General features: G+C 43.9%; 2 protein-coding genes across 4 annotated transcripts in view; one reads left to right on the forward strand and one right to left on the reverse strand.

The window, feature by feature from the left end:
* Positions 1-296: 296 nt before the first annotated feature.
* Csrp2 (cysteine and glycine-rich protein 2) lies at positions 297-18,931 on the forward strand. Its single transcript, NM_177425.3, has 6 exons — positions 297-344; positions 11,731-11,843; positions 14,802-14,970; positions 17,249-17,378; positions 18,019-18,112; positions 18,645-18,931. Exons 2-6 carry the CDS (start codon positions 11,732-11,734, stop codon positions 18,719-18,721), a joined length of 582 nt encoding a protein of 193 aa, NP_803174.2. The 5' UTR covers positions 297-344; position 11,731; the 3' UTR covers positions 18,722-18,931.
* Positions 18,932-21,150: 2,219 nt separating this feature from the next.
* The window catches only part of Zdhhc17 (zinc finger DHHC-type palmitoyltransferase 17), a 63,732-nt gene continuing 57,975 nt past the window's right edge, over positions 21,151-26,907 (reverse strand). For 2 of the 3 annotated variants that reach the window (XM_063264044.1, XM_063264045.1), the window contains 4 exons: positions 26,665-26,748; positions 25,559-25,716; positions 24,854-24,948; positions 21,151-23,885 (listed from right to left, as the gene is read on the reverse strand). In XM_063264044.1, the coding sequence (XP_063120114.1) occupies positions 23,747-23,885; positions 24,854-24,948; positions 25,559-25,716; positions 26,665-26,748 (476 nt within the window). In that variant the 3' untranslated portion in view covers positions 21,151-23,746. 3 annotated transcript variants of the gene reach the window in all.

The raw sequence follows: 26,907 nt of genomic DNA on the forward strand, positions 1-26,907 counted from the left end.
GCCCTGAGTGCTCGGGAAGCTCCGGGGCCGGAGAGTGGGAGCAGCCGGGGATGGTAGGAGACTCCGACGCGCGGGAAGCCGCAGGAAGAGGCGGGATTCCGGTCTTTTGTCTCGGGGCCAGAGCTCAGAACCCGCAGCAGGAGCCTAGCTCAGCGCGCCGAGCGGAGACCTTCCGACAACCCGAGGGGCGTGCCAAGAGATAGGCGTGGCTAACGAGGCCACGCCCAACACAGGTCTTTAAAACCGGGCGCGCGCGGTCCCGCCAGTCTCCGGATCCGCCCGCGGCTTTCCTCTGTCTAGACCTCCCTAGCTCCGCCCGCCGCGTGCTCCCGCCTCCCACTCGGGTGAGTCCTAGGAAGCCTGCCGCCCCACGGTCCCTGTCATCTCCACCCCTGCTCCTGACTGTGCTCCCACCCATCCTCCCACTTCTGCCCCATTGCGGGGTCCACTAGCACACCAGCTGACGCCCCCAGGTCATCCCTGCCCTGGGACCTGGTGTCCTTGGGGCAGGTAAATCATCCCCTGTGACCTTTATTTTCCGATCATGTTCTCTGGGGGAGAGGCGAGCTGGGAGTTTCTCGTGGCCACCAGTCCCTCTTTTTGAAGCCCCAGGCTCCCTCCCAGGGCTGATTCTCGCCTTCTGGTAGGAGGGGGTTAGAGGCTTCGGGGCTCCTCTACCCCAAGGGTGTGCATGCTCAGCCCTGCCGACCTTCTCGGGAATTGGGTGGGTGCTCTGTGGTGGGCGTCTCCGTAACCCGCCGAGCTCCAATTCTTCTCCTGTGGCGAAACGGAGCTCCTGGCCAACGCCTTTGTTCGGTGGTCTCTACCCACCCCGCACAGACTCTTAAACACAGAAGAAACCGTAGTGAAATTCCAGTTGAACATTCCTAGCTTTTCCTGCTACTTTCTATCTTTAAGGTACAAATAAGGATGAAACATTGCTTGGTTCTGAAATTCTGCAACAGGTCTAAAAGTCACAGTCTGGGTTCAGAGCTGGATTCTGGTATAGGCATGGGGGGTTGTAGGGGAAGTGCTCTCGAAACTTCTGCCCCCTTGGAAGCCAGGACTTTGAACTTTATTTGTTTACATGATTACTCAAAAGTTTGACCTGTTTTGTTTGGGCTGCATACATTTTTACTTTATAAGTGCGTTTCGGTACAGAGGCGGGGGAGGGGCATACTGGATGTAGTCATTTTTTAACTTGGGCAGCAAAAATAGTTAAATTATTGACTTTCCAATGTGTGTTAATCTCTACTTAGATTAAAAAGGAAAAAAAAGAAATTAAAAAGGACAAGAGTCTTGTACCTAGATTCTTCAAGAACGAGTTAAATGGTAGATTTCAAAAGAAAGACTCATACAGTCTCAACACTTCATTTGCACACAAGTGATATTTGGGACCCTGTTCTCTGACGTTCCCTTGTAATTATTGCTGATAATTCTTTCTCTACTTCTCAAGGCTTTTTGATCCAGGTATTCTTTGTATAGCCCGGTGGCCATAGGCGTATACATCCCATGAGTCTCTGGAACATTGTTTGCTTAGTTTTATCTTGAATATGTTTGGAGCACACCTCAGTACTTGTTAACTGAATAAAGAAGGAGGGAACAGACGAGGTGCAATTGCTGGAAGCCGTAGATTAATTACCAATTAACAGATTTTAGCCAACACGGTTTTTTTTTTTAACACCATAAATTGCTAACAGATTCCTCCCAATTTTGTTTTGAAAATTTTGGCTGATATGGAATATGTCAAGACCATGCTCAAGTCAGTACTGATTGGAGGACCATCCTAGTGAAGTTACACAGTCCTGGACTTGGGAGGAACTGTTATCTTTATTAAAAGATAGCATAAATGTTCGTATCAAGTAGGGGGACAGGATACTAGGTCCAGGCATAACCCTGTCAATACATAGCTATGGAGAGCCCAAGCCCTTTCCTTTCCTTTCTGTCACAAATGAGATGGATGAATGAAATGGAGAGAGGGAGCCCTCTAAGGGAAAGGAGGCATAGTGTGGAGAGGGCAGAAATTGAAGTGTGACTCCCAAGTCAGTACCTGTTGGTTCGGTGCCCCTAACAAGTTAATACTATCTGGTCTCAGGTACTTCCTCTTATGAAATAGGTCTAACAGCATCTTTGCTGGGGGTTGGGGGAAGGGAAAGGGTGTGTGTGTGTGTGTGGGTGGGTGCGCGCGCGCGTGTGTGTGTGTGTGCGCGCGCGTGTGTGTGTGTGTGTGTGTGTGTGTGTGTGTGTGTGTGTAATGTGTAAGTACAAGGTTCAGCCTTAGGGATATGTATGTGGATAACTTGTGATTTTAGACCACCTTCTGCACTTTCTGAAACTTGAAGGGAAATAGTTCTTGGTGGAAGTCTCCTCAGAGAGAGATGACTTCCACTTGAACACCATCTCCCAGTTCCTCCCTCCATCTTCAGACGTTCAGAGGTTTCTTCAGGACTCCCTCACTGCCCACACTGGCAATTTGCTTGCTACCTCCTGGGTTCTGTTGGGTGGGAAAAACCTGCGCTTTTTGTTGTGTGTTGTTTGTAGTACTTGGGGGCTGAACCCAGGACCGTGTAAACACGAAACAAGGACTTAGAATGGAGCCACAATCAGCCCTTTTCATTTCGAGACAAAGTTTTGCAGTTTCCGAGGCTGGCCTTGGATTTTACTTAGATCGTCCTGTCAGAGTCTTCCCAACATGCTGGGATTACAGATCCAAGCCTGGTCCAAAACGTTTTTCAATTTATAAGATACAGCACGTGTGACTGAGTTTACCAGTCCCCAGATTTAAAGGAGTTGAATTCCTTCCATTGAAAATCATGATCTAGGGGAGCGCTCCTCATTCCTCAGTCTAGGGAAGCAAGGCACAATCTCTGGCTGTTACACTGTACTGTTGTAAGCTGTCCAGGAGGAACCATAGCGTATTGTGTGTGAGTCATTTGCAGAGACTGCTGGGTCCTTGCACTTTTGGGAGCTCCTTGTGTCAACAGAACTAATTGCTTTTGACTAGCAATAAATGTTAAGTCAGATTACGATCCGTCAGGGTAAAGGGCCTTGACAGTTAACTGTAGGAGAGATTTCCTGGTGGCTTCACAAAAGAAAGATGGAGAGACTTGATCCCAGTGTAGCAAGTACCAAATCTTTGGCAATGACCACAGATGGTAGTGCCACTGTCTCTGTGGCTGGCGGTGAGCTATTGGTGTTCTAAGTCAGATTGGCCATCCTGTTGTCATAGTTAATATTTACCAGCTTTTCTAGCCATAAAAATGGGAATCATGGTAATGCCTACTGCAGCTGTGAAGACTGAATAAATGACTTAACGTAAATGAGTATGGCAAACATCACAGGAGTACTGGTGGTTATGACTACCTGCTATGTAACAGGCACTATGGTAGGAGTGTTTTGCAAATATTGTTTAATCTCAGAACAGCTTTATGATATAAATAAGCGTTATTTTCATTTTTAAAATAAGAGAACCAGCAGGTAAAATGCTACCAATCTTTATCATTTGCCAAAGAAGCAGGAATCTTGGCATCTTAATCTAGGTTCGCACTCCATGTAAAGAGGGTGAAGATGTTGAATTGTTTGAGTAGTCAGGTATCTCTGGTCATAATCACAGATTCAGGATTGCTCTGGGGTATGTCGGGTCCAGAGATTACCAAACTTACAGCATAGCTGCGTTTAATTACAGAATGTGACTGGGCAGGTACCGCCCACGTCTCTGTCAAGAATTTTGCTGTCCTCCCGTTGAAGGCGTTGTGGTGAGGACATGCATATTAGTTAACACAAAGAGGCCAAGGTCACTGGGTTGAAGGGAGGTTTCTTTCCATGGTGAAATTAGACTTTGGTAAGCAGAGAGGACAAGAAGGAACTTCTTGTTGAAAAGTCACACTTTCAGGGCATTGATTGCCCTCAGTGGATGGAGGAGACCTGGATGGGCAGGAATCATTTATTCCTGTGCATAGAATATGGGAACTCAGAGATGGAGAACTCTTGGTGACTTGAATGGTCTCGACCTTTAAAGTCCTTGTTAGGGGGAAAAAATCAGAGGAGTTTTAGGGATGGCTTCGGAACATCAGTCTGAATTGCTACTTTGGAGGTCAGTGACCTCAGCAGGCATGCACGGTTGAACGTGGTGCCATATCCAGGCCAAGTGGTGTTCCTGAAGAGGTGGCCTTAGTGGAGTCACTGGCCCTTTCCCAGGTACTGTCGCAGCTTAGAGGTTATGGACTTTGCTAGGTTCGCAGGAGTGGGAACTGGCTTTTCAGACCTAAGTACTTCAAGTTCTAAGTTCCACACTCATTGTGTCAGACTGGGAGTGTTAATAGTCTCATGGTAGTGTGTACTTCAGCGTTCACGGCAGACATTGTCACAGTGATCTTTCGTGTACAACTGGCACTGAGGTTAGGTTTCCTCAAGGGATGTGCTGTCGTTTATGTAAGATAAAGACATGTCAGTAAAACTAAAATCGTGATACAATTGTTTACGTAGTTTATGTGTGTGTGTGCGTGCGTGCATGTGTGATGTAAACACTTTTGTATGGGTGTGGCATATTCAGGTGGAGGTCAGGTCAGTGTTGGTGTCTTCCTTGATCCCTGTGTATTTTATTTATTGTTTGCTTGCTTGTTTACCTATTCATTTTGGTTTTTCCAAGGAAGGGTTTCTCTGTAGCTCTGGCTGTCTATCCTGGAACTCAGAGATCAGTAGACCAGGCTGACCTGAACTCAGGGATCCGCCTGCCTGTGCCTCCCAAGTGCTGGTGGGCCACCACTGTCAGGTTTATTTATTTTGGATAAACTATGGCCTGACCCTGCGGCTCTGATGGCTAGTCAAACGAATTAGAGAGATCTGCCTGTATGTTCGGACTGTATGCACACGCTGCTATGGCCAAGTTTTGTGTCTGTACGGGGATCAGAAGTCAGATCCTCATGAGCTAGTGCTTCCAGGCACCGTACAGACTGAGCTGCCTCAGCCCTGTCTGCATACTTTTAAAAGTCACTTCATGTGTATGAATGAATGATATGATATGTATGATATGTACCACAGGAGTGCTTGGTTCCTGAGGAGTCCAGGAGGTGGTGCAGGCTCCCTGGAAGTGGAATTACAGAAGGTTGGGAGTGGCTGTTTGGGTGCTAGGAACTGAACCCAGGTCCTCTGGAAGAGCAGCAAGTGCTTTTAGCCACGGAGTCACTTCTCCAGCCTGTTTACATATCCTTACCACCAAAGATCAAGTCCCTAAGAAACTGACACTCTTCCTTATAACTCTGTGTGTCTGTGTGTCTGTATGTGAGTCTGTATGTGAGTGTCTGTGAGTGTCTGTGTGTGAGTGTCTGTGTGTGTATATGTGTTGGAGGGTGTGTTTGCCCATGGCTGACAATGTCTTTAAGCTGTCCATTTTATAATTTTTGAGACAAGGTCTCACCTGGCATGGAGCTCAGTGCTCTTTGGTTGGTTGGTTTGGGTTTTGGCTGGTCTGGTTGGCTAGAGAGCCCCTGGGATGCTCCTGTTTCCTACCATCCCTAGCTCTGGAACTACAGTGCACGCCATCCCTCTTCTGTGGACGCTGGAGATGTGAACTCAGGGCCTTCCTCATGCTTGTGCAGAAACTCTGGCTAATTGAAGCATCTCTCTAACCCCTAACTCCTTATCTTCGGCTCCCAAGCCAGAGTTTGGTATTCGGCTTATAATGCGGTTTGGTGCTTCGGTTGGAGTCCAGATCATCAGTCCCGACTGTGTGAGACATGTGCTCACCGAGGTTCGCCTTCAGCCCCTAGGATACAGTGTGGAATTATGTTTATATTGAGTTCTTCATAAACTGCAGTTATACAGTGTTTATAATCCACCTCTCCCCCGGAGGAACCGAGGAGCAAAAATGAATTTAGAAGTTAGACACGGGATGAAGGAGGGAGTGAAGTCAGATGTCATCATAGGCAAGGGCTAGGAGTATAAAGAGAGAGAGGAATATTTATAATGAAGTTTATGGATTCCTCTGGGCTTCTTGGCATATGGCCTGTAATCCCAGCTACTTGAGAGACTATTAGGATCTCAGTTCATGGCCTCACAGAGCTAAGAGCAGGTTCATGGCTAAAAGAAGCAACAGCTTAGCGTCTCAACATTTTTAAAAGTAAAAACTAGGCCGGGGGCTGTCACAATGGTTGAGCACTTGCCTCGAGTGTGTAAGGCCTGGAGTTCAGTTCTCAATAGCACACACAGCAGCTGAATATTGTGAAACATGGAGAGCCGCTGTCATGGGAGTGTCTGCTATCCCAAGCCTGTCCCAGCAGATTCTGGGAGCTCTGTAAAGAAGATACTGCTGTCTCCATTTCCAGCTGACACTGTGTAACACTTTGTTACAACTGTGTTACACTGTGTTCGCTACATGGTTACTCAGGGCCAGGGTGAAGATCCGGCTTTCTTAGAAGGGCGGTGATAGAAGCAGTAACAGTTTACCAAGACAGGATGGCTCCTTTCTTGGCACCACTGTGTTTACTAGCTGAGAATTAGACTGCATAAGTAGCTGGAGCAACAGAAGGAAAATCCCCAGGCTAGCAGAGCTGCAACCTACTTTCCAGGAGCCATTGTATTAGGGACAGTGTCGCTAATGAGCATCCTTTAACAAGCCACTCTTCCCCAAGTGTGGCTCAGATGAGGCTAGTGTATACAAATTCCCCCCTTTTGAGAGAGTAGACAAGTTTCTCGGGTAACAGTGAAGCCTTTGATGTGGAAGTGTCGAAGCTGGAAGCGTTTAGATTTTAAATCTGGATGTGTTCACAGAGACACCCGAACTCTTAGTATGAGACCAGGTGACTTAAACTCCTAAACGGGGGCGTGTACACTTAAACACAGGGTTCATTCCTTTTAGGTGCCAAAAACAGAACCAGCAGGACAAGAATGACTTGGCCTATGGCGCTGGAGAGATGGCTCAGTGGTTAAGAGCACTTGCTAATCTTGCAGAGGGCTGCGATTTAGTTTCCAGGACCCACATGATGGCTCAAAACCAGCTGAAATACCAGTTCCACAAGTCTGTTGACCTCTCTGGCCTCTATAGGCACTGTACCCAATACATAGATATGTGCCCAAAAAAACCCAAATATCGAAAATAAAAGATCTAAATGTGCACGCATGCACACACAGACAGACAGACAGACAGACAGACAGACAGACACACACACACACACACACACACACACACACACAGAGGGAGGGAGATGGCTTGACCCTTGTGATCACTTTGCAGGTCTTAACGTCACACCAGGTGAGTCAGATTTAGCCTCCAGTCATGTCGTCTCAGAAGGGTGGGTCTCTTGGATTTGGGTTGGTGTTTTAGCCTGAGGAGAAGCAGGACGGGAAGGAAAGGTTCCACCTATGTATTGACATGTACACCAAGCAGTTTAGTCCAGTGCAGTGGGTAAATTCTAGTTCTGGAAGTTACATTGAAAACCCAAGAACAAGATTAAAAGCAGAAAAAGTCCACGTTTGGCCTATGCCACAAGATGTGTGGAAAGTGGGAATTTATCTGCTCTCTTAACATTCTGTGAGGGCATGGGTTTGGGGAAAGGCACGCAGCGCAGATTGCTCCGTGCAGATCGGTCTGTTCTGATTAAGGGCAGCTGTTGTAGAGGAGCCGAGCCAAAGACTTGGAGGAAAACGAAGCCTTGCATTTCTTAAAAATATGCACGGCAATGCCAAGAGTGACAGAAGTGGAAGGTTATCGTGTGTTCTCCTGCCAAATTCAGGTCTCGTCCATAGGGGTTCAGGCTAAATGTGTGAAGTTGAACTTCATTTCTTTAGACAGCCAGTGCTGTAAGTGGGACCATTGTTGTACGTTTTAATGTTCAGGAAAGATGATTATGAGTGACTAATCAGCTAAGCCTTTTATTTATTTTAAACACTGGGGCTCTGCAGCTATGCTGTTTGAAGGTTGTTCTCTGGGTTTTCTTAGGGACGGACGCAGGATTTTATCTTATCTTTACAGCACCCCTGTCCTGGTACCCTGCTAGGATTATAAGATGAGCGCAACACTGGAAAAAAAAAAAAAAAGCCCAAGCCAGTCAGTCTCTTTGCCTCTCCCCCGCCCCCGTCATGGAATGCAAAACATATAGCAATTGACTATAACTACCCATCAGAACATAAGTCTGACTGAGGCTTTCTGAAGGATGTGGGGGGGGTGTTGTTTGTTTGTTTGTTTTCCTTGCCTATAGCAAAGAAGAGGTTCTTCAAAAATCCTACAAAAGCCCTTAAGATGGATGGGACCTTAATGTCTATGTCTAGATCCAGGCAACAGGGACTGGTAGCAAGTGAGAGAAAACCGAGATGCAGTAGAAGCAGAAAAGCTAAGAACATAGTAAGCAAGATGCTATAGAAGGCCAGGGCATTTCCTGAAAGTAGGCATGCTCACACCCGGCCTCAGTGACATGCACACCTGCGTAAGAGCAGACTTACGAGTGAATGTCTGGTAACTGCTACCACATACAGAAAGGGGGGACATACTAACCCCTTAGACGAGATCCAGACTGTTTTCCACTGGAAAGAGCAACCTAAATAAATGGTCTGTTAACTATGTCTGAGCGTCATTCAAGGACAAGTTGCTCTAACCTTGGTCTTGATGGAGCTCTGTTTCCTCGTTGAGATTGCTCCAAAGACAGGTACCAGGGTCAAAAAAAGCTGGCTACCAGGATGATATCAAATTGCCCAGTCTTAATATGATGGGGCACAGCTCAATAAGAGTAGTGCCTCAATAGCCAACTGATTACTTACAAGCCTGGTCTTATATGACCTCTGGTCTCATGAGGGACCCTCTAGCAGATGTCACTTACCTCCATGAACACTGCAGAGCACAGCTAGGTAACCATAGAGGCCAGCACAGTCGCTAGCAATCACTAATTGTACTGCAAACTCAAGCTCATGCAGGCTGTTGGAGCGAGGATTCTGTGTCTTGGGTTTATGGTCAGGCTTAAGTTTCAATCAGAGTTTAAACAATAAAGCACCTGTTTTCACAGAAGGGCATAAAGGACAGACACAACATCAAAAGGGGAAGCGGGAGCGGACGGCTTCATGGCAAGCCTTGTAACACTTGTAGATCCTTGGATTCCTTTTATGCCTGTCTAGGCAGAAGTGGTTTCTTTTTGCAAATTGATACCAGGACTTGGTGCTAGTTAGTGATATCAGTCAGGTCTTTGTGTGGAAAATCGTTAATACTGTTTATTTCAAGGAGCAGGCTCTGATCTCACATAGTTGGAAGCTCAGATTCAGTGGCTCATGTAACTAAGGGGTTCGGAAGAAGCTGAGTATCGCCAAATCAGGAGCTCCAAGATTCAGCACTTCTCTCTTCCTAGCTCTGGCACTGTGGGGCCTTGGGTCTTTGTTTACAGTAGCCAGGGCTACTCTTTAATCACCCCATTCTAAAGCACTGCTCTGGGTTTACCTTTCACTGAGCTGGACTGGCCTCCTGAGGTCTTGTGTTCATACCTGGTTGAGGGTTGCCATGGTGTGAGTGGTCGGTTTGGTCCAGAATGCCTGCTGAAACCCAGTCCCCGGGGAGGTAGGGCAAAGCAAGATGAGGACTAAATGGATTGATGCCACTCTAAAAAGGCTTGTGGGAGTGGGTTTCCTTTCTTGCTCTTCTGCCTTGTGTCTCTGTGTTGAAGACAGTTCTTTGAAGCAGGGACCAGGGTTCCTCAGACAGACGCCAAGCCTTGGTCTTGCATGTTACTGCCTTGATAACTCCGAGAAATACATTTCTGTCCTTTACAGACCATCCAGCCTGAATCTGTTAGAGCAGCACAAAACAGGCTAAGACCGGCAGAGTCAGTGCCCCGGAAATCAGTGCTCTCAAGCTGTACGCGGTGGAGCTCTATGCAGGGATCCTGCTGATATGACCTGTTTTGCTCACCAAATGACCTGGCACGAGCCCAAACTCCCACAGCAGAAACAAGACACTGGTGCCTGGATTGTTTCTTAGCAGGCATTGCAGATATCTGGGCTCTTGAGAAACTCCAGATAGTCTCTGGTTGGTCAGAGCCTGTGTTTGTCTAGCTCATCATGTAAGCCCCTTCCTCCTGCCTCGGGGGATGTGGGGTTCATCCTTTCTTGCTAAGTTGCCAAAACCAGGCTTCTGTCCATACACCTGCATCGTACAATGCTGGGTCTGTCTGCCTGGCCTGTCTCCTGGCCCCTATGCTGACATGTTATTGTGTATCAGGATTAGGGTTTCCTGAAGCAGATGGTGACTACGCACACTCATTGTCATCGTGGCGTAGCATTAAATCTTTGGTGTCTTTGCTTTTGCTATAGCATACCTGAAGCTGGGTTCCATTATAAGGGAGTTTGTTTCGGCTAATAGTTCTGCTGTCCCGCGTGTGGTAGTAAACTGGAAGGGTACATTGGTGCCTTTATACGATGAGGATGGAGAAGTGCCTTCAAACAGGTCTCTACTGTGAGAATTCACCCCCTCTGTATGTGTAGTCATGGAACCCCCAGGAGACAGATGCTACCACTAGGCCCCCACCCCAAGTGCTGCCACATAGAGAAAGTAAATTCCGGCAGTTGTCCTGAACACTAATGACAGACACTCGAACTCAAGTTTCTAATCCCTTGCCTGAATTTTGACTTGAACTGATCATTTCAAACCTATGTGAACTAAGAGAGATGCTCCCTCCACACTATGCTGGATAAAAGTCTAGGGGCGGTAACCAGAAGAGGGACAAAACACCTTGTATTAACCGTATAAATATTTAATAAAGGTCTCGTCAGGAAACCTAATAGAGGTCTGGACCCACTTAAATGATTGTGTGGGAAATCGCCCTCAAAGATGGGAGCTTTCCCCAGCACCTCCGTGTGTTTTAATTTTTTGCATTTGTAAATGAAATGTCAGCTTTTATAACCAGCCACTTTTCTAAAGAGGCAAGGGCCACATCCAGAAACTTAGCAGGCAAAGACTGCAGGTAGCCCTCACAGAAATGTTGCCCTACATCACAGACGGTCTGGGATTCCACATCACACCAGACCACATTTGGAGGCTGTCCCCACATACTTGGACAGTCACTGCCGAGGAGGGTCTGGATAGCCTTTTCTGTAGATCTGACAAACCTGCCAGAGTGGGAAAACCAACTGTTGGCTGGACTAAGGGCTTTCGGGGTTAGTGAAGCGCACAGCACCTTACTTGGCAGCCATCTGGACATGTTTGTTGTGGTGACCGTAGGGCTTCCATTGCTACTGTTGTAGCCACAGAAAGCTATGTGAGCTCTAATTGGACTGAACACCACCGGGTCCACATAAGTATGTTCATTGCTTGTGTACAGCAAATGTCTTTGCAGTGAATTAAACATGTAGCAAAGGACCATACCTAAATGTAAGCCGAGTTTTTAAAAGGTTCGTTAAGAACTGGGTGTGGGGGAGGACAGACAGACAGTGTCTGCCTCTCCATGCCCGTATTAATTCCTGTGGATTTTAGGGGCTTATTCTGCATTGTACTTTGGTGACCTGTCTCTTCCACTGGATGCAAGGATTCCTTTGTCTTCTAGAAAAAAAGAAAAAAAAAAGCGGCTGTCTGAGCCAGTTTCCTAATGAGAGCTATAATTTGGGAGTGGAGATGAAGCTATTTTTGAGGAACGCAGGCCTCTGAAAGATGTGGTTTGGGTGGTTCACGGAGAAGCTCGAACTGCACCGTCTCCTGGGCTAAAACACCCCGTAGGGAACTCGTAAAACAAGCCTCCTAATGCATCCTTTGTTCCGCAGAATGCCTGTCTGGGGCGGTGGAAATAAGTGCGGGGCCTGCGGGAGAACCGTGTACCACGCTGAAGAGGTGCAGTGTGATGGGCGGAGCTTCCACCGCTGCTGCTTTCTGTGCAGTGAGTACCGCCCCTCCCCCTCGTCTGCGAACAGCTCCAGTTCACCTCTCAAGGAAAAATAACACTAGCTAAGAGTAATAGTTTTAGAGTGACAAGCTTTTATTCTTCTTCTTCTTTTTTTTTTTAACCGCTGAGTCATCTCTCCAGCCCAATAAGTGATTTTTATGTCTTTGATCTTAAGGCACTGAATACTGAGCCTGATCCCTCAGTTCTGGCCATTTGGCCTTTTCTTCTGTCACCTCTGTGTCCCCGGACCCGACAGTCTGGCACCTACCAAAAGTTTCTGGCACACTGTGCGTTTGGCTTGGTTTGGTGGGTCTCAACCTTCCAAATGCTGGGACCTTTAACACATTTCCTCACGTTGTGGTGACCCCCTCCCCCCAGCCATACAGTTATTTAAGTTGCTGCTTCATAACTGTAAGTTTGCTACCATTATCGGTTGTAATGTGAATATCTGACATGGGAAATCTGATGGGGTTGAGACCCACAGGTTGAGAATCTCTGCTCTACAATATTGCTTGTTAGTTGCTCATGGCAACCGGTAATCTTAATTTGGAAGAGTATGGGATACCTAGGTCCCTATGGGCACACTGCGATTATCATAGGTGTGTGGGGTAGAAGGAAGTAGGGCATAAAACAGCATGTATATGTGTGTTCTGAGAATAAACACACCCCATGAGAGAAACAAGAAGAGAAAAAAACCCCTCAGAAGACACATAAGCCATTTCAAAAGCCATGGATAGCTTCATGGCCTGAGAAAGTCATGAGTCAAACGATAGGATTTTCTTTAATTAAGGATCCATGCATGCATAAATCTGCCTTATTTACAGATTATACAGCACAAAGTACTGTAAACAGCTACATTTCAAACCTAAATTTGCTGGGCCTGTGCGTGGTGGTGCATGCCTTTAAACCCAGCACTTGGGAGGCAGAGGCAGGCGGATCTGAACCTGAGGCCAGCCTGGTCTACAGAGGGCGTTCCAAGCCAGTTAGGCAACAGCAAGAAGATACTGAGACCCTGTCTCCAAAAGTTGCCTACACTAAGAATTAAGCTTGAGGGAAGAAACTTTCAAATGTGGCTTGTCTTCTTTCCATAGGAGGCAGCATTCATGTTCTCTGGGCTCATGTACAGCGTGTGTTTCACAGACAGTAGAAACTAACAGAAAGCCGTGGTTATGAAAAGTAAAACTGGGGACTGGAGAGATGGTTCAGTGGTTAAGAGCATTGACTGTTCTTCCAGAGGTCCTGAGTTCAAATCCCAGCAGCCACATGGTGGCTCACAATCATCTGTAGTGGGATTCAATGCCCTCTTCTGGTGTGTCTGAGGACAGCTATAGTATACTCAGATAAATGAATAAATCTTTAAAAAGAAGAAAAGTAAAATTATTACATGTGCTTTTGGGGGTGGGGTAGGGGGTAACTTCATAATGGCTACTATCCCTCAGATTTGGTTGAATTATTTGTTTCCCAAGGTAGCAGATTTTTTTTTCTCTGATGTTTTTTGTTTAAGAGAATGTGGATTTCAGCAGGCATGTAACTGAGCAAAATGTTGGAAATCTTGAAAGGCAAATACTTTAGAAATCGGTCTCAGTTTCTTCTAGGGTAAGCCCCTGGTGGTTGTCCCATAACAAAACCAGTATTTATTTACTGTCAGGTTTTTCACTGTCAGCTCTACTCTTTCCTAACACTTGTCCGCAATGGCAGAAGCCTTAACAAGGTAACTCAGGATAACTCGGAGTCACGCACAGATCCTGAGAACTTGCTGCAGAGGGATGGGGGATGGCTATGCAGCAGGTCGTGGTTTTAAACCTGCCGTGGTAACTCACATCAGTTCTATCAGTGAGCGATATCCCGAGCCCTGTTTTTTAAGAACAGATGTTGTGTATATTTGCTATGTTAAGACTATTCAGCCTTAAGGACAGGCAGTTAATATTTTTTAAGGAACTGCACTTCAGTATCGATCCTCAAGTTGGGTCCACGGTGGCTGCCATTTGTTCTTCTAGAGAACACTTTAGGGTGGTAGAAGCCTGGCATATAAGAGCCAGCTCTTTGTCTGCCTCCCCTCCCTCTTTTCAAGGGGGCAAACCCCTTCTTTCTACTCCACTAAGGTTTGATTTCCTGCTGCCCTATTTGTCACCAGTGAGTTCCCTCACCATGTCTTTTTTTTTTTTTTTTTTTTTTTTTTTTCCCTCAAGCCAGTTTGAAGTTTTAGAAAGTGAAATAATGTCTGGATATAGCATGATGACATTTGGCAGTTTTATGAAGTGGGGTCTGTAGAAATGTCTTGTGGTAAGAAATCCATCAAGAAAGAATGCAGCCTTCTAAGAGACAGGGAACACAAATGCTGGCCCAAACCACTCGATTAGTTTCAGACCCACTTATCACTACCGGGAAAGCCGGTGGGGAGGTGGAAGGATGATTTTTCTGTTCTTCATTCTAGACTAGGGATGAGAGCTAGAATTCTGGATTTAGATTGTTTTTCTTTTTTAAATCCAGAGGATGCTCTTAGGGGTGAGCAGCAGAAGCAACTGCTGGGCATTCACAGCTCTTTGGTTCTTACCAGGCTGTGATGTAATTAAATTTTTTAGTGTGACAAGGCAGGAAGGATGAGTGTTAAAAGCTGAGAGGAAGGGTTTGCAAGCAAGGCATTATTGATTCACTCTTTTAATAGGCACTTCTAAAACTCCCTTCTCTCCCACCAATCAGGAAAGTTTGAATCTCTGATGTTGAAATTTTGACATTCTTATGAAGCAGCTACCATACACACCACTGAATCTTCAGGTGAAGTGGGCTGTGCAGACAGGCTGGCTCAGGGCTGTTGGGAAACCTCAGGATAAACTGTGGAACGAGACAGCTTTTGTCATTTGGAGGCACCACTGTTTTAAGTTACAGATAAATACATATATATACACACACATATTGGAACAATGTTTAAAATCCTTCTTCCCCTGGGCTTAGTGGTTTGCAGGAAAAATTTAGACAGCACAACAGTGGCAATTCATGATGAAGAGATCTACTGCAAATCATGCTACGGAAAGAAGTATGGACCAAAAGGCTATGGTTATGGCCAGGGCGCTGGCACGCTCAACATGGACCGTGGTGAGAGGCTGGGCATCAAGCCAGAGAGGTGAGAGAACGTTTGTTACTCTCGTAAAAGTTGGTAGAGCACTTACTGTCACTCAGGCGCCAGGAGCCTGCATATTCTGCTTAAACTAAGAAAGCAAGATGTAGCGTACCCTCTATTAAACACTAATGTAAACACTGTGACATTCTCCAATGTCAAAATATTGACAGTCTTATATTTAAAATCTCAGTAATTATTGTAGGGACTTCTAGCCCTGGGTTTATAGCATTTTAACTGCTATCACGAAAACATGAGTCTCAAGGAAGGTGAGCTAAAGTAACATTCCACAGCACTTTGGAGATCAAATATCTTAAAAATTAGTGTCTGAACTATGAGATGCTTCTCGTAGGCAATTAAGCCATCCACGGAAAGTCCTTAGTCACTGTTTCCTCAGGAAATTATGATCCTTCAACTTCGAAATTGAAGCAATTTCCTGCTTCTGATGATTTGAGGGCCAGATTTGAAGCATGTCTTCAGTACCAATACCAGAGGACCTGAACGTTAATCCATTCAGGTTACCTAAAGCTTTGTTCCCATGTTTGGAATTCATTTGGAATGTCCTCTTCCTATTTCCTCCCTTCTTTCCTCTCTCCCTGTTTGTGAAATAGGCTCTCCCTGTAAGGTCCAGACACAGCCAATAAAGCCCCAGTGAACACTGTTGAAATGTACTGTACTTTTGTGTTCGCCCATTAAGTCTGTTCCTGATTCCAAGGGTTCAATTTGACATTTTTCAAAATACACATTACCCTAAATCTTCCCATCAATGAAAACTAAATTCACAAGACCTTCTGTTTGTAACCAGAAGTGGAAAATCTCGATGAGGAAGCTGTTCTTTCCGCCCTGTCTCCACCTTTTCCAATAATAAGCAAGCTCTATGTGCACGCCTACGTGCAGCGGTAGTCCTGTGTTCCTTCTGGCTGGGCCCTGCTCTGTTCTTCCTCTGGGATCAGGTCTAAGGAATTCCTTCTCCCAGAGAGAAGGAATTATGACTCAACACCAAGGCCTGCCTTGGTTTAATACACAGATTAAGAGCTTCACAGGGGCTCCTTGAGTGGTAGCTCTGAGGGGAAGAACACTGTCATTAAGGCTCACAACTTACTAATCTATCCCATAAGCAAGATATTTAACATCTGAGGCCCCATTTCTAAATCTGTCATGAAGACACACACCCTATGAAGTTGTTTAAAAGCCAGGGGGAGATGATCTGTTTAAAGTTCTTAATGACATACCGGGAATTTTTTTCCCTAGGACTCTAATCTTCCAAGTGTTAGATGTCATTTTTAGCAAGTATTTAAAGATCACTTTAAAAATAATAGTATCAGTAGGTTTGGAAATGATTTGAACATATACCAGTGTTAGGCACAACTGAAGAAACACACTGTGAATCCATACTTTGAATCAGCCACACACACACGAGACTCCAAGACAGCGATCTAGCTAACAAACCATGGAGAAAACGCCTGCATGATTCAAACACGGAGTAGTGAGAGGTGAGGGGGCAGCGAAGTCTTTGAAAAAATTATTTAACTAAAAAACCCAGCACTGCTGTATTAAGATTTTGACATGACTTCTAGGATCTGTGTACTTCAACGGTGCCGTGCAGCCAGCGTACCTCTTGACTCCATGCTCTAGTGTGACTGCTTATTAGTGGGGGAATCAATCCTGTTAAATATGATTCACCCGCATAGCCGTGAAGAGCGATAAAAATACCACCCTGACACAAGGAGCCATAAATCAGACAGCAGACTAACAAGCAAAAGTGTTTTTCAAAAGTGATTTCCAAAAGTGTCCCCACGAAGAAACAGCCAGCCGAGTCACACTTCACCTGCTAAAGATCAAATACAGCAAACAATCAGGGAAACATACCTACCTTCCCCGGCTGTGAATGAAGTCTGCCCATGTGTCTACAGGTCTGCAGGTCTTTTAATGCCAGAATTGTTAACGTCTGAGCCTGCAGTGTCCTGTGACTCACAAAGCTAAGATCAGGTTATATTGCTATGCCTATGGGGGAGAGGTAACCGTGTAGGTAAGGCCAATGCTAGGGACACAATACACTGTTCACACTCAGAGGGGAAGATGCATATGCAAGTTTCAGGTTCCGCTTGACTTTCTCTAGTACTAATGATTCCAGACCCAGGTAAAGTTAGTCCAGCCGTGAGTACTTGGGGCCTTTATTTTCTGAAAATTCTGGCACCGTCCCTGGATGGCAGTGAAGTTCCGAAGTTCCTGTTAGCTTATATTTGGAGAAATATTGACTCATTTGTTTTCTCCTTTCCTTTAGTGCTCAACCTCACAGGCCTACAACAAATCCAAACACTTCTAAATTTGCCCAGAAATATGGAGGTGCTGAGAAGTGCTCCAGATGTGGGGATTCTGTGTATGCTGCTGAGAAGATCATTGGAGCTGGAAAGGTAGAGTGCTGTCGCTAACGGGTAACTGTAAGACACACACACGTATGCATACAAACACATACACATACACAGAAAGACATACGCATGCGTGCAGACACACACAGACACATGCATACACACACGAACACACACAAAGACAGACACACATACGTGCAGACACACACATACACACTTCCATTTCCCACTTAGGCAATGTGTTCTGGTTTAAGATTAAACATTTCCAGCAAAATTTCCATTAGAATCATTAATTTCTGGAAGTGGAAGCCTTACTTAACCATCATATTTAAAGGAACCTGTTTTCTCTTAGACAATCTGCTGTGTACAGGTTCTATAGTTTAATCAGGGCCAGGGCCAGGATACCAGAGGATTGTTAGATACCAAAATTTACCGCTTAATTCTTTCGAGCTGCTAAATTTTAAGCCAGGAAGGTGGCAACTTCGAGAAGCAGAGCCTGCTCCCAGGCAAACAGCCCTTTGTGGGTGGCTAGGATGTGGGCAGAAAGGAGGGCCAGCTTTCCAGCTGAGCCAACCGTAGCATGAGGAGGTTGCTTGAGCAATGGTTTTCCCAGACCACTTGCAGCATCTAAATCATACCTCTTAGACAGGCCTCTTAAAAGTCCTAATACAGCTGTCTCTTCCAGCCCTGGCACAAAAACTGTTTCCGATGTGCCAAGTGTGGGAAGAGTCTGGAGTCTACAACTCTGACTGAGAAGGAAGGTGAAATCTACTGTAAAGGTAGGAACTCATCTCTGCTGTCCTTTAGTAGTGAACTACCCGGTTCATGAGGCACCTAGTATAAAGCCCGCTGGAAACAGAAAAGGAGTAGACTTTACTGATGTACTGATACCTTTTTGAAAATCAGACCCAGATATGTTAGGACGGTGATTAGATATGTTAGGACGGTGATTACGCCCTTCCATTCCTACGTGTGCGTAACTCACACGGGGCTGGGAATCTGGCCGAACGGTATGCTTCTGTGGCATTCACAAGGCTGAGCCCCATGCTCGGCACTGCGTCCACTTTTGGCTTCCTGCTGTAAGCCAAGCATCTGAGCATATGAAGGTAACACACACAAGATAGCTGGAACTCACGCAGCTCAGCAGGATCGTCACGAAACTGCAGTGGGAATTCCTGGACCTGATTCAAACAGGGATGCTCAGAGCAAAGCACATTTTATATCCTAAACTGACCTCTGGCAGAGCCTCCAGTTTGCTTTTAAATTCATGGGCATTTGTTAATGAACTCTAACTCTCCCTTTCCTTTGTAGGGTGCTACGCAAAGAACTTTGGGCCCAAGGGATTCGGCTATGGTCAAGGAGCAGGGGCCCTTGTTCATGCTCAGTAGTGGTGTAAACCCAGTAAGCATGGCAAAGAACCTCCATTAATGTGGATGGCCTTACCGCACTCAGGCTGTGCATCGGCCAGCACTCAGCACTGTGTAGCACACACGCTATGTGCACAATCGGGCTGGACAGGAAGCACTACACTCTCCTGCCCATCCGCTAACGTTTAAGAACGTTCTTTTACATTTGGAATAAAATTTTGGTTTGATTTGGATAGCGTCTCTTAATTAACCTTTCAGAGGAGCTGTTGCGATTTTAGATGGTGGGAAGTTATCTGGTCCCCTCCTCCAGTGAAAAGCAGTCTCCTGATTTAAAACAAAAAACAACAAACCATCAAATTGTTAAAAAAGACAGTTCCTTTATGCAGTAGGCGAACATTTGCACTTTGCAAGTTGGACATGGTTTTTAAAAAAAAACATTTTTACTTTTTAAATTTTCATGCATATACATACAACACAACAACCTTTTTTGAAGGCACGTTCACTAGCAGTTTCCCAGGCTTCTGCTCCCATGAACAGATAGGCAGAGCTTCAGCTGTCGAGATGCCGTGACTCATGGTTATCGAGCTACAACCACCACTTCAGCTGCCTGGGGCCGGCATTGTCATTCAGCACCGCTTTCCCTTCTGTTCCAGTCAAGCCTGCTGTGGTGACTCTTCATTGTCAGGACAGCTCCTCAGAGTGTAGATGGAAACTACCTACGTCTGTGACACCTGGGTGTGAGTGGTGGGCTGGGGAGGTGGCTTGGAGAACGTTGGGGAGGACCCTACCTCAAAGGTGATCAAGTGAAACACCTGATGTCAGCCTCTGCTACTCACATGGGGGTAGCGAGGTCCCCAGTCCCCACAGGCAGAGCATTACTGGGGCTTGGGCTAGTGCACTTTACACGGAGGGTTTTATTACTAAACTGAGCACGATCTAGCCTTGCCTAACAGATTTTTAAATCTAAACCAAAAAGATAAAGTCTGTCTAAGAATTATGGAACTAAGTTCAAAATGTTTACAAAAATATCTAGGAGTGATAAAAACAAATGTCTAGGTATGAAAAGAAGAGGGAAACCCATTAAGAGCATTCCATCTACAATGCTGGGAACTATCAACAGCCACTGAAACTGACAAAGTATGGGGGAAAAATAGGGCAGGGAGTTATGGAAACACTTACCCTGCAGGGAAAAGTAGTCAGGAAGTGCTAGAAACCGTTCACACAGAAAGCAACAGTGGAACTCCTACAAACAGGATTGCTACCTTGCTGCCCACGAGTAGCCGGAACAGCCTAACTGAGATTTCTTGGGAGGGGGTGGGGGCAGAAAAATATCTGAAGGATGACTGAGAAATTTCCAAATTTGGTAAATTTGGAAAATCTATAGAACCCTTTTGAGGCTATAAATGCAAATGACTAAGTTCTAAAATAGGCCACCTTTTAAAACTCCATCAAGGCAGGAGTGGGGATACACATTTATAATCACTGCTATAACCCTGGGAGGCAGAGGCAGGCAGACCCGTGGCCAATGTATGGTGACAGCTGACCAATGTCAGTGAAGCTGACTCAGCAAAGCACACGTCCAGGTCAGAGGCAAGGGCTAGAGAGTCAGGGCTAGCCTCCCTGCGTTTGTGACTTAGACCAACGCTGCATGTACTGCTTGCAAATACAGATTTTTCTCCTTTAGAAGCCACATGTATGAAACAAACATATAAGCACTTTGTGAAGCTGAGGGCCGATTTCCTAACAAGCCCTGTCCCCAGATGCACCACTTTTCCCGATATTCCTATAAACCAGAACCCGACATCTGATGGGAAAGACCTACCAATCTGGCAGGGACAGACTCATGAATAATGAAGAGAGAGAGTGCATCGTACAGGCATGGAGTTCAAACCATTGTCACAAGTTCTAGGCAGTTCTGGAGCCTTTCTATCCCATACCACAGTTAATTATGAACTGAATGTTAGTGCAGCCTGACACCCTATTGACATCCCCAGCCTCACAGACCTCGGGAAATGAGACAGGACAGGAGAGTCTCATTGTAATTCTGCCTTAGGACAGGAGAGTCTCCTCGGAATTCTGCCTTTCAAATTTGCAAAAGAAAATGCGTTTGTTTGCCACGCCTGGCATTTGAAGGACCCAGGATCAAAGTTTGGTAGGAGTCATTTTGTAAAAATAATTCTTTAGACATACTTACATTCAAAATTCAGATTTCTATTCTTCCTGAGGTCCAGATTAACTCCATGGTATTCAAACTATACTACGGAAAAAGGTTGTCTTTTTATTGAAAAAGATTTAGACACACTCAGCCAGAAGTTTTAGAATGCCAACAGTCTTGCTTTTGCAAATCCCTATAAATCCTGCAATTGATTTCAATCTGATCAAAACAGAAATATAGAATCTTCATATCACATTTTATCAATTTCTTCTAAGTGAATTGAGCAGACACCACATTTAAGAGTCAATATTTATTTTGATTAATATTTTACAAAATTTTGACAGGTTTAAATTATATAAGGAGGACTGGTTTATTAAACACTTTACAAGTTTTTCTTTCCACAGAGTAACACAGTAAGTAGCAGAATAATACTTGGCACAGTTATAAATAAAGAAAATATAAAACAAAAACATTCATAGCTTAAGTAGGATGCTTCTTTATGCCTAGTATTTAAATAAACTCCTACAAACAACAAAAATATGAATGAAAAAACTCCAAAGAACTTAGTCCCTCCTTCCTAAAGGAATCCAACTGACCAGTAAGAATGCCCCTGAAAGGGAACCCTTCAAACACAGCCTGAGAACTGGATTCAACTGGCCCTACACACAAGCCCTCCAGAGTCTCTTCTAGAAACGCGCTGTGTCTGAGACCATGTGACAACCTGTTTCGGATGGCGGTGAGACTGAATACTCAGTCCGGCAAGCATCCCCTCCCAAATACTGTCCATGGAGTCACACATCTACGGGGTTTGTCTGCTGTGCTGAGAAGCAGCTCCTGACTGAAAGAATACTGTACCACAAAGAAAGAACATGGTAACAACATTCTTACTCAAACTGAGGAAACCACCACAGTCTGTAACTGTTGATAAAAATGTATCTGATAAAAACTGCAACTGAGTCTTCATGTGAAGTGACTCGAAATATAAAATTAAAACAAATCCTAGCATTTTATAAACTTTGAATTTAAAAATTACCTAAAATTTCCCCCCATTAATAGCCAAAACTAGCAGACATTTGTACAGTTGACCAATTTTTTACATTCTATGACAAAATGGTACAATGCTATTACCACCCCACACCCATCTCTTCCCTTTTCAAAAATAAAGTACATATGCCAATTCTAATATTAAAACCCTCGAGTACAATAAGGGTATTTTCTGGGGGTGACTTAGGGTCACAGACATTACTATAAAATGGTGGTACCTGGAAATGCTGAGCATCGCTATGTACATGCCCGCTGCTCCTCTTAGAGAGGCAGGCGGCGCGCCACTAGATTGCTGTAATACCTGTGAGCAGCATGGTACAGGTATACTAACTTACCTAGCACTGGACATGCAGTGAACTTGCAGGGTATAGTGCTTATTAACAGCAATATCGAACATCACTAGAAGCTCTTACTATCTCCCTTTTCTTTTGGTTGGACAAAATGAAATGAGCAGCTTTAAAAACACTAACACATATAGACACAAAGAGAAAACTATTTGATAAATTATTTATATACAGATACACAATCTTTACACTGGTCTAGGATGTCAGTCTGACCCCGCCCCTAGCCCCTCCCACAGGTTGCGAACCACAGTTTGCTACAGCATGTATGAGGGCTAACCCGAGTCTCCCTGTAAACAATATTCATGGAAGCAGTGACAAATCAATCCTGAGGGTGTGGAAACGCTGCAACAGAACTTGATCAGTGCGTCACACTTAACAGTAAGGTCTGAGAAGGCTTCAGAAAGTGTTACCAACTTCAAAACATATTCAAAAATTAAAACAACCCTGGGGTTTAAATTTCACCTTCTGATAGGTCATTTAAAGAAAAAGAATATCCCTAGCTTTTCATTTATTCGCATGTGCTATGTACAGAGATCATGCTCCATTTTTAGCCTAGACTCCATTATTTTGTCTACAACTTATTTTTCAGCTCAGAATTTAAAAAGCATATCCACTTATCTCTATTAATAAAAAATTTTGCATTAGCTTATTTGTTTTGCTTCTTGTTGAAAATCCACCTTAACTCTTTAAAAAATTGGGCTGTTTTGCACATGAAATTCAAACCTAATCTATGCTTCTCTGGACAGCATCTGCTAGTATACATTCTATGCGGTGTATCATGCATGCAGTAGGGCTTCAAATTTCAACAAAATATTATGACTTAGTATACTCATGCAAGTGCTTTATTATCAGACTATGGGACCTCAGAGCACAGTCACTAGAAATTATTTCGCTGAACTAGAAATAAGCCAGCATCCCAAGAGCTGGAGGCAACAGAAGAGCAAGCCCGTTTCCATGAACATTATTTTCCCGTGCCTTGGGGACACAGTACAGCAGACCTCTAATAAAACCACATGATTTTCATCACAGTATTTACATGTACATCTAAAATGCACATAATACTAGTCATCGAGTTAAGACAATTTTCTTGGATTAAATGCAATACTTGTAAGTACTGCACAGTACAATTTAGCTGTATAACGTAAATTTAGTTTGAGTTATAACAACATTTATCCTCAGTATTGCCATCTCTAGTAACAGAATAAGTTCAGATTTTCATGAAAAATGTTATGAGAACAAAACCAAAAAGTAGAGTATGATGTGAATTCAAACATTAAGAACTGTGAAAATTCCTCTTATGATCTTTTCTTCCTAGACGTGGCAGTGTGTTCTGTCCATGTTTGCTTTTGTTAATAAAGTACTGAATGAAGGCTGTCAAGTTCACGGTTAGCCCTACATATAGCATGCTATTTGTTCCAAGGATGTGGATCCCAGGGAGAGAGACAGGGACAGACAATCTTCAGGCCCCACTCAGCAGCAATGTTTCCTGGCATACGGATGCTGCTACACCAGCTGGTACCCAGATCCTGATATTTGGTCATACTCTATTGTGTATTGCCTGGTCCAGTCCACGATAACAGGACGAAAGAGGCCACAGCATCGAAATTCAAAGAAGTCTATAATATTCCTTACACATCCATGGCTAAAATCAGACCCCAAAAGAAAGGAGAATTCAGTTAGTATGAATGCCTTAGTGATGTCTATACACTTCTTATGCTAACATTTTTTTCTAAGCTTAAAAACTCAGGCTGCTTGCAAGAAAGAAAGCAGTTTATTACTGCAAAATGAATATCCATATCTGTACCAGCATTTGTTTTATTCTTTTTAAGATAATACACAATAATCCTTTATAGTGACCCAACTGTCCACTTCAGTGCCGTCCATATTATCTGTTTCTAAAACACACAACAACAACAACAACAACAATAACAACAACAACAACAACAACTACCACCATGGTTCAAAGATTACTGGCACTTTGCCAATAAACCAAACTAGGTTCAAAATTGAGAAAACAATTGATTATACAGTCTAAATTTGACAATGGCCTTTAATAAAATTAACAATCTATATAAAGAATGTCAGGTGAGCTCAGGGACTTAAAACACTTGAAAAGCCGCCCACTTTACACCTCCACACTATAGTCATGCTCTACGCCGAGTCTTCCCTTATGTAAAGGTTTGTTTCCCTTCAGAAGTATACAATAACTAATCATACTACAGATGTTTGAGGGACAGTAGTAGTCTTACAAAAACCCTGAACTTTAAATATTTCGTGTAATTAGTGCACAATTACTTGTAAGCATCGGGTAAGAGGTTAACTTTACAGTATATATTAAGAGTAAAACTGTATATTGAGTTAATGTGACAGATTCTACGTCACAGTTATGATGAACTGACTAATGTCACTTCTACGAAACCTTAAACCCAGTAATAATTAAATCAAGTATAAGCACAGCTAAAAGAAACGTCCCTGCCTCAGATGTTGTTGATAAAAAACACACACCTATAGAAAATACATCCCTTTGATGAGTTACTAGCCATTTTCAAGTTTGCCTTCTAAGGAAGCATGTAACAAAGGGAAATACTACATTTATAAACATATACATACTTGAATGGGCTCTCTATAGATGTTGTTGTAACTTTAAAGTGCTTGTATCTCCTGGCATTCATTCTTTCATTTGTAGTAATACCTAAACATGTTATCTAAGAAGGAAAGAAGCAGTCCATTAGCATTTATGAACACTTAATAGAAACCAAACTCTAGCACAGAAAACTGCTTTTCCATAGGTCATCAAGCTATTTCCCTCAGTATCACTTAAACTGTGAAAGTAGCCAATTAAATATGGAAGTTCTGTACAACCAGGCTGCTGCACACAGCACACACCAATAGACACTGTGAGCACAGTCGGCCCAGTCTCTGAAAGTAAGTGCCCAATGCCTGTAATCCTAGCATTCAGAGAGCTTAGGCAGGAAGACCGAAGAGTCAGCCTGGTCTACAAAGGGATACTGTCCCAAAAACCAACGAGAAAGAGAAGATCCACAAAAGACCTGAATAAATACTGTTATAAACAAGAACTCAGTGTCATTAAAATAAACACAAAATTAAGTCTCTCAATGTAAGCTCATGTATGTCCCACTGCAAATACCCCCAATAAAGAGTAAAAAATCTTCTGAAACCAGTACAAAAGAGAAAGGAGGCGGGAAGAAAAAGCAAATAAAAAAAAAAAAACATCCTTAACAAGCCAGAGGGGCTGGAAAGAGAAGTTTTGCAAGTTTTACTGTTGACACACTAAGGAAGAAGCCTTGCACACACCTGGTACATCTGACACATGAGTAGCACGGCCACCCACATGAAATGAAACACACTGTTCAGAAACATCCAAAACATCCAAGGAGAGCATGTGGCAATCTGAGTAATATATGTCCAGAAGCCATCCTTCGTGTACGTGGTCTCACAGTGAAGTCCCCAGTCTAAAATCGGAACAAGCGACACATTTACTCTTCCAGTCACCTCGGGTGTTCACTGACAACAGTCTAGACTTAACTCATGATATAAACAGCAATTGTTTCTATAATCTTAGTAATTCTATAATACAACAAAAACATTACAAAACAAAAACTGAGAAAAATGGCTGCTAAACTTAAAAACCATTCCTGCCTGTTAAGAACAAACAGTATGAAACTGCTATTTCATGTTCCCAGTACTGGAGGAAAGGTTGTCTGTAAACAAGGTAAGTGATACGAGGCAACTCGTACGGAGGGATTTTTCTCACAAAGCTGGCAGAAGAAGGATTAATGCCTTGCGGCAGGAAGTGCCCCTTGTTAGGTGTGCTGACTTAGAAATCAGGTAAAGTTCCTGGGCCAGACCTTTTCTCTTCTCTTTGGGGTCTGTATTTATTATTGACCTTTCATTTACTGCTATCCCTATTTTTCCATGTGCAGAATCACAGGAACCAGCATCTTCCTCTACACTCTTAGGGCATTAAGCCCATTGATAAACAGTAACTTCTGAAACCTGCTACCACTGCCCAGCAGGCAGTACATTATACCATATTTGTGAAATATTTTAAATTTATGCAAACTTAAATGTAAGTTTGTTTTATCAACTGTCTGGTGGGAAAGAGGAGCTAGCACAGTCACTAGAGCAAGCATGTGACTGTGAGATATTAGTGTATCTGACCCAGAAACTTTCCAAAGCTTATTAAACCAGCAAAGGGGGCTCACTGACCACTGTACTAGACACCAGATACATCTGATAAACAGGTTACCTTACTGTTTCCTTTACATTTCATTAGATGCTCCAACAATAAATTTTTTTGTTAAAAGATTTTGTTTGTCATTACATTAATTTGTCAACACAATAAATGCTAAGTATATAAACACTTATGTTTTAGGAAGGCAGAAACTAATTGTACTCACAAGAAACACAACCATAAATCATCCAGCAGATCATAAAAAGCAAGAAGAATAGGTAGCCCATAAAGTATCTATGGTTGCCTGCACCTAAAACAACACAGAAGCAAGTGTTTTCAGCTAAGAGAAAAGCAACTGATCACCCCTCACCAGGAATGCACGAGGGGTGTGGTATAACTTGGATGGTAATCACACATATTATTTATTTTGTAGAACAGTTCAAGAAAATTGTTGTAATAACAGTTTTAA

This window comes from Rattus norvegicus, chromosome 7, assembly GCF_036323735.1.
Source record: "Rattus norvegicus strain BN/NHsdMcwi chromosome 7, GRCr8, whole genome shotgun sequence".
Classification (NCBI taxonomy): domain Eukaryota; kingdom Metazoa; phylum Chordata; class Mammalia; order Rodentia; family Muridae; genus Rattus; species Rattus norvegicus.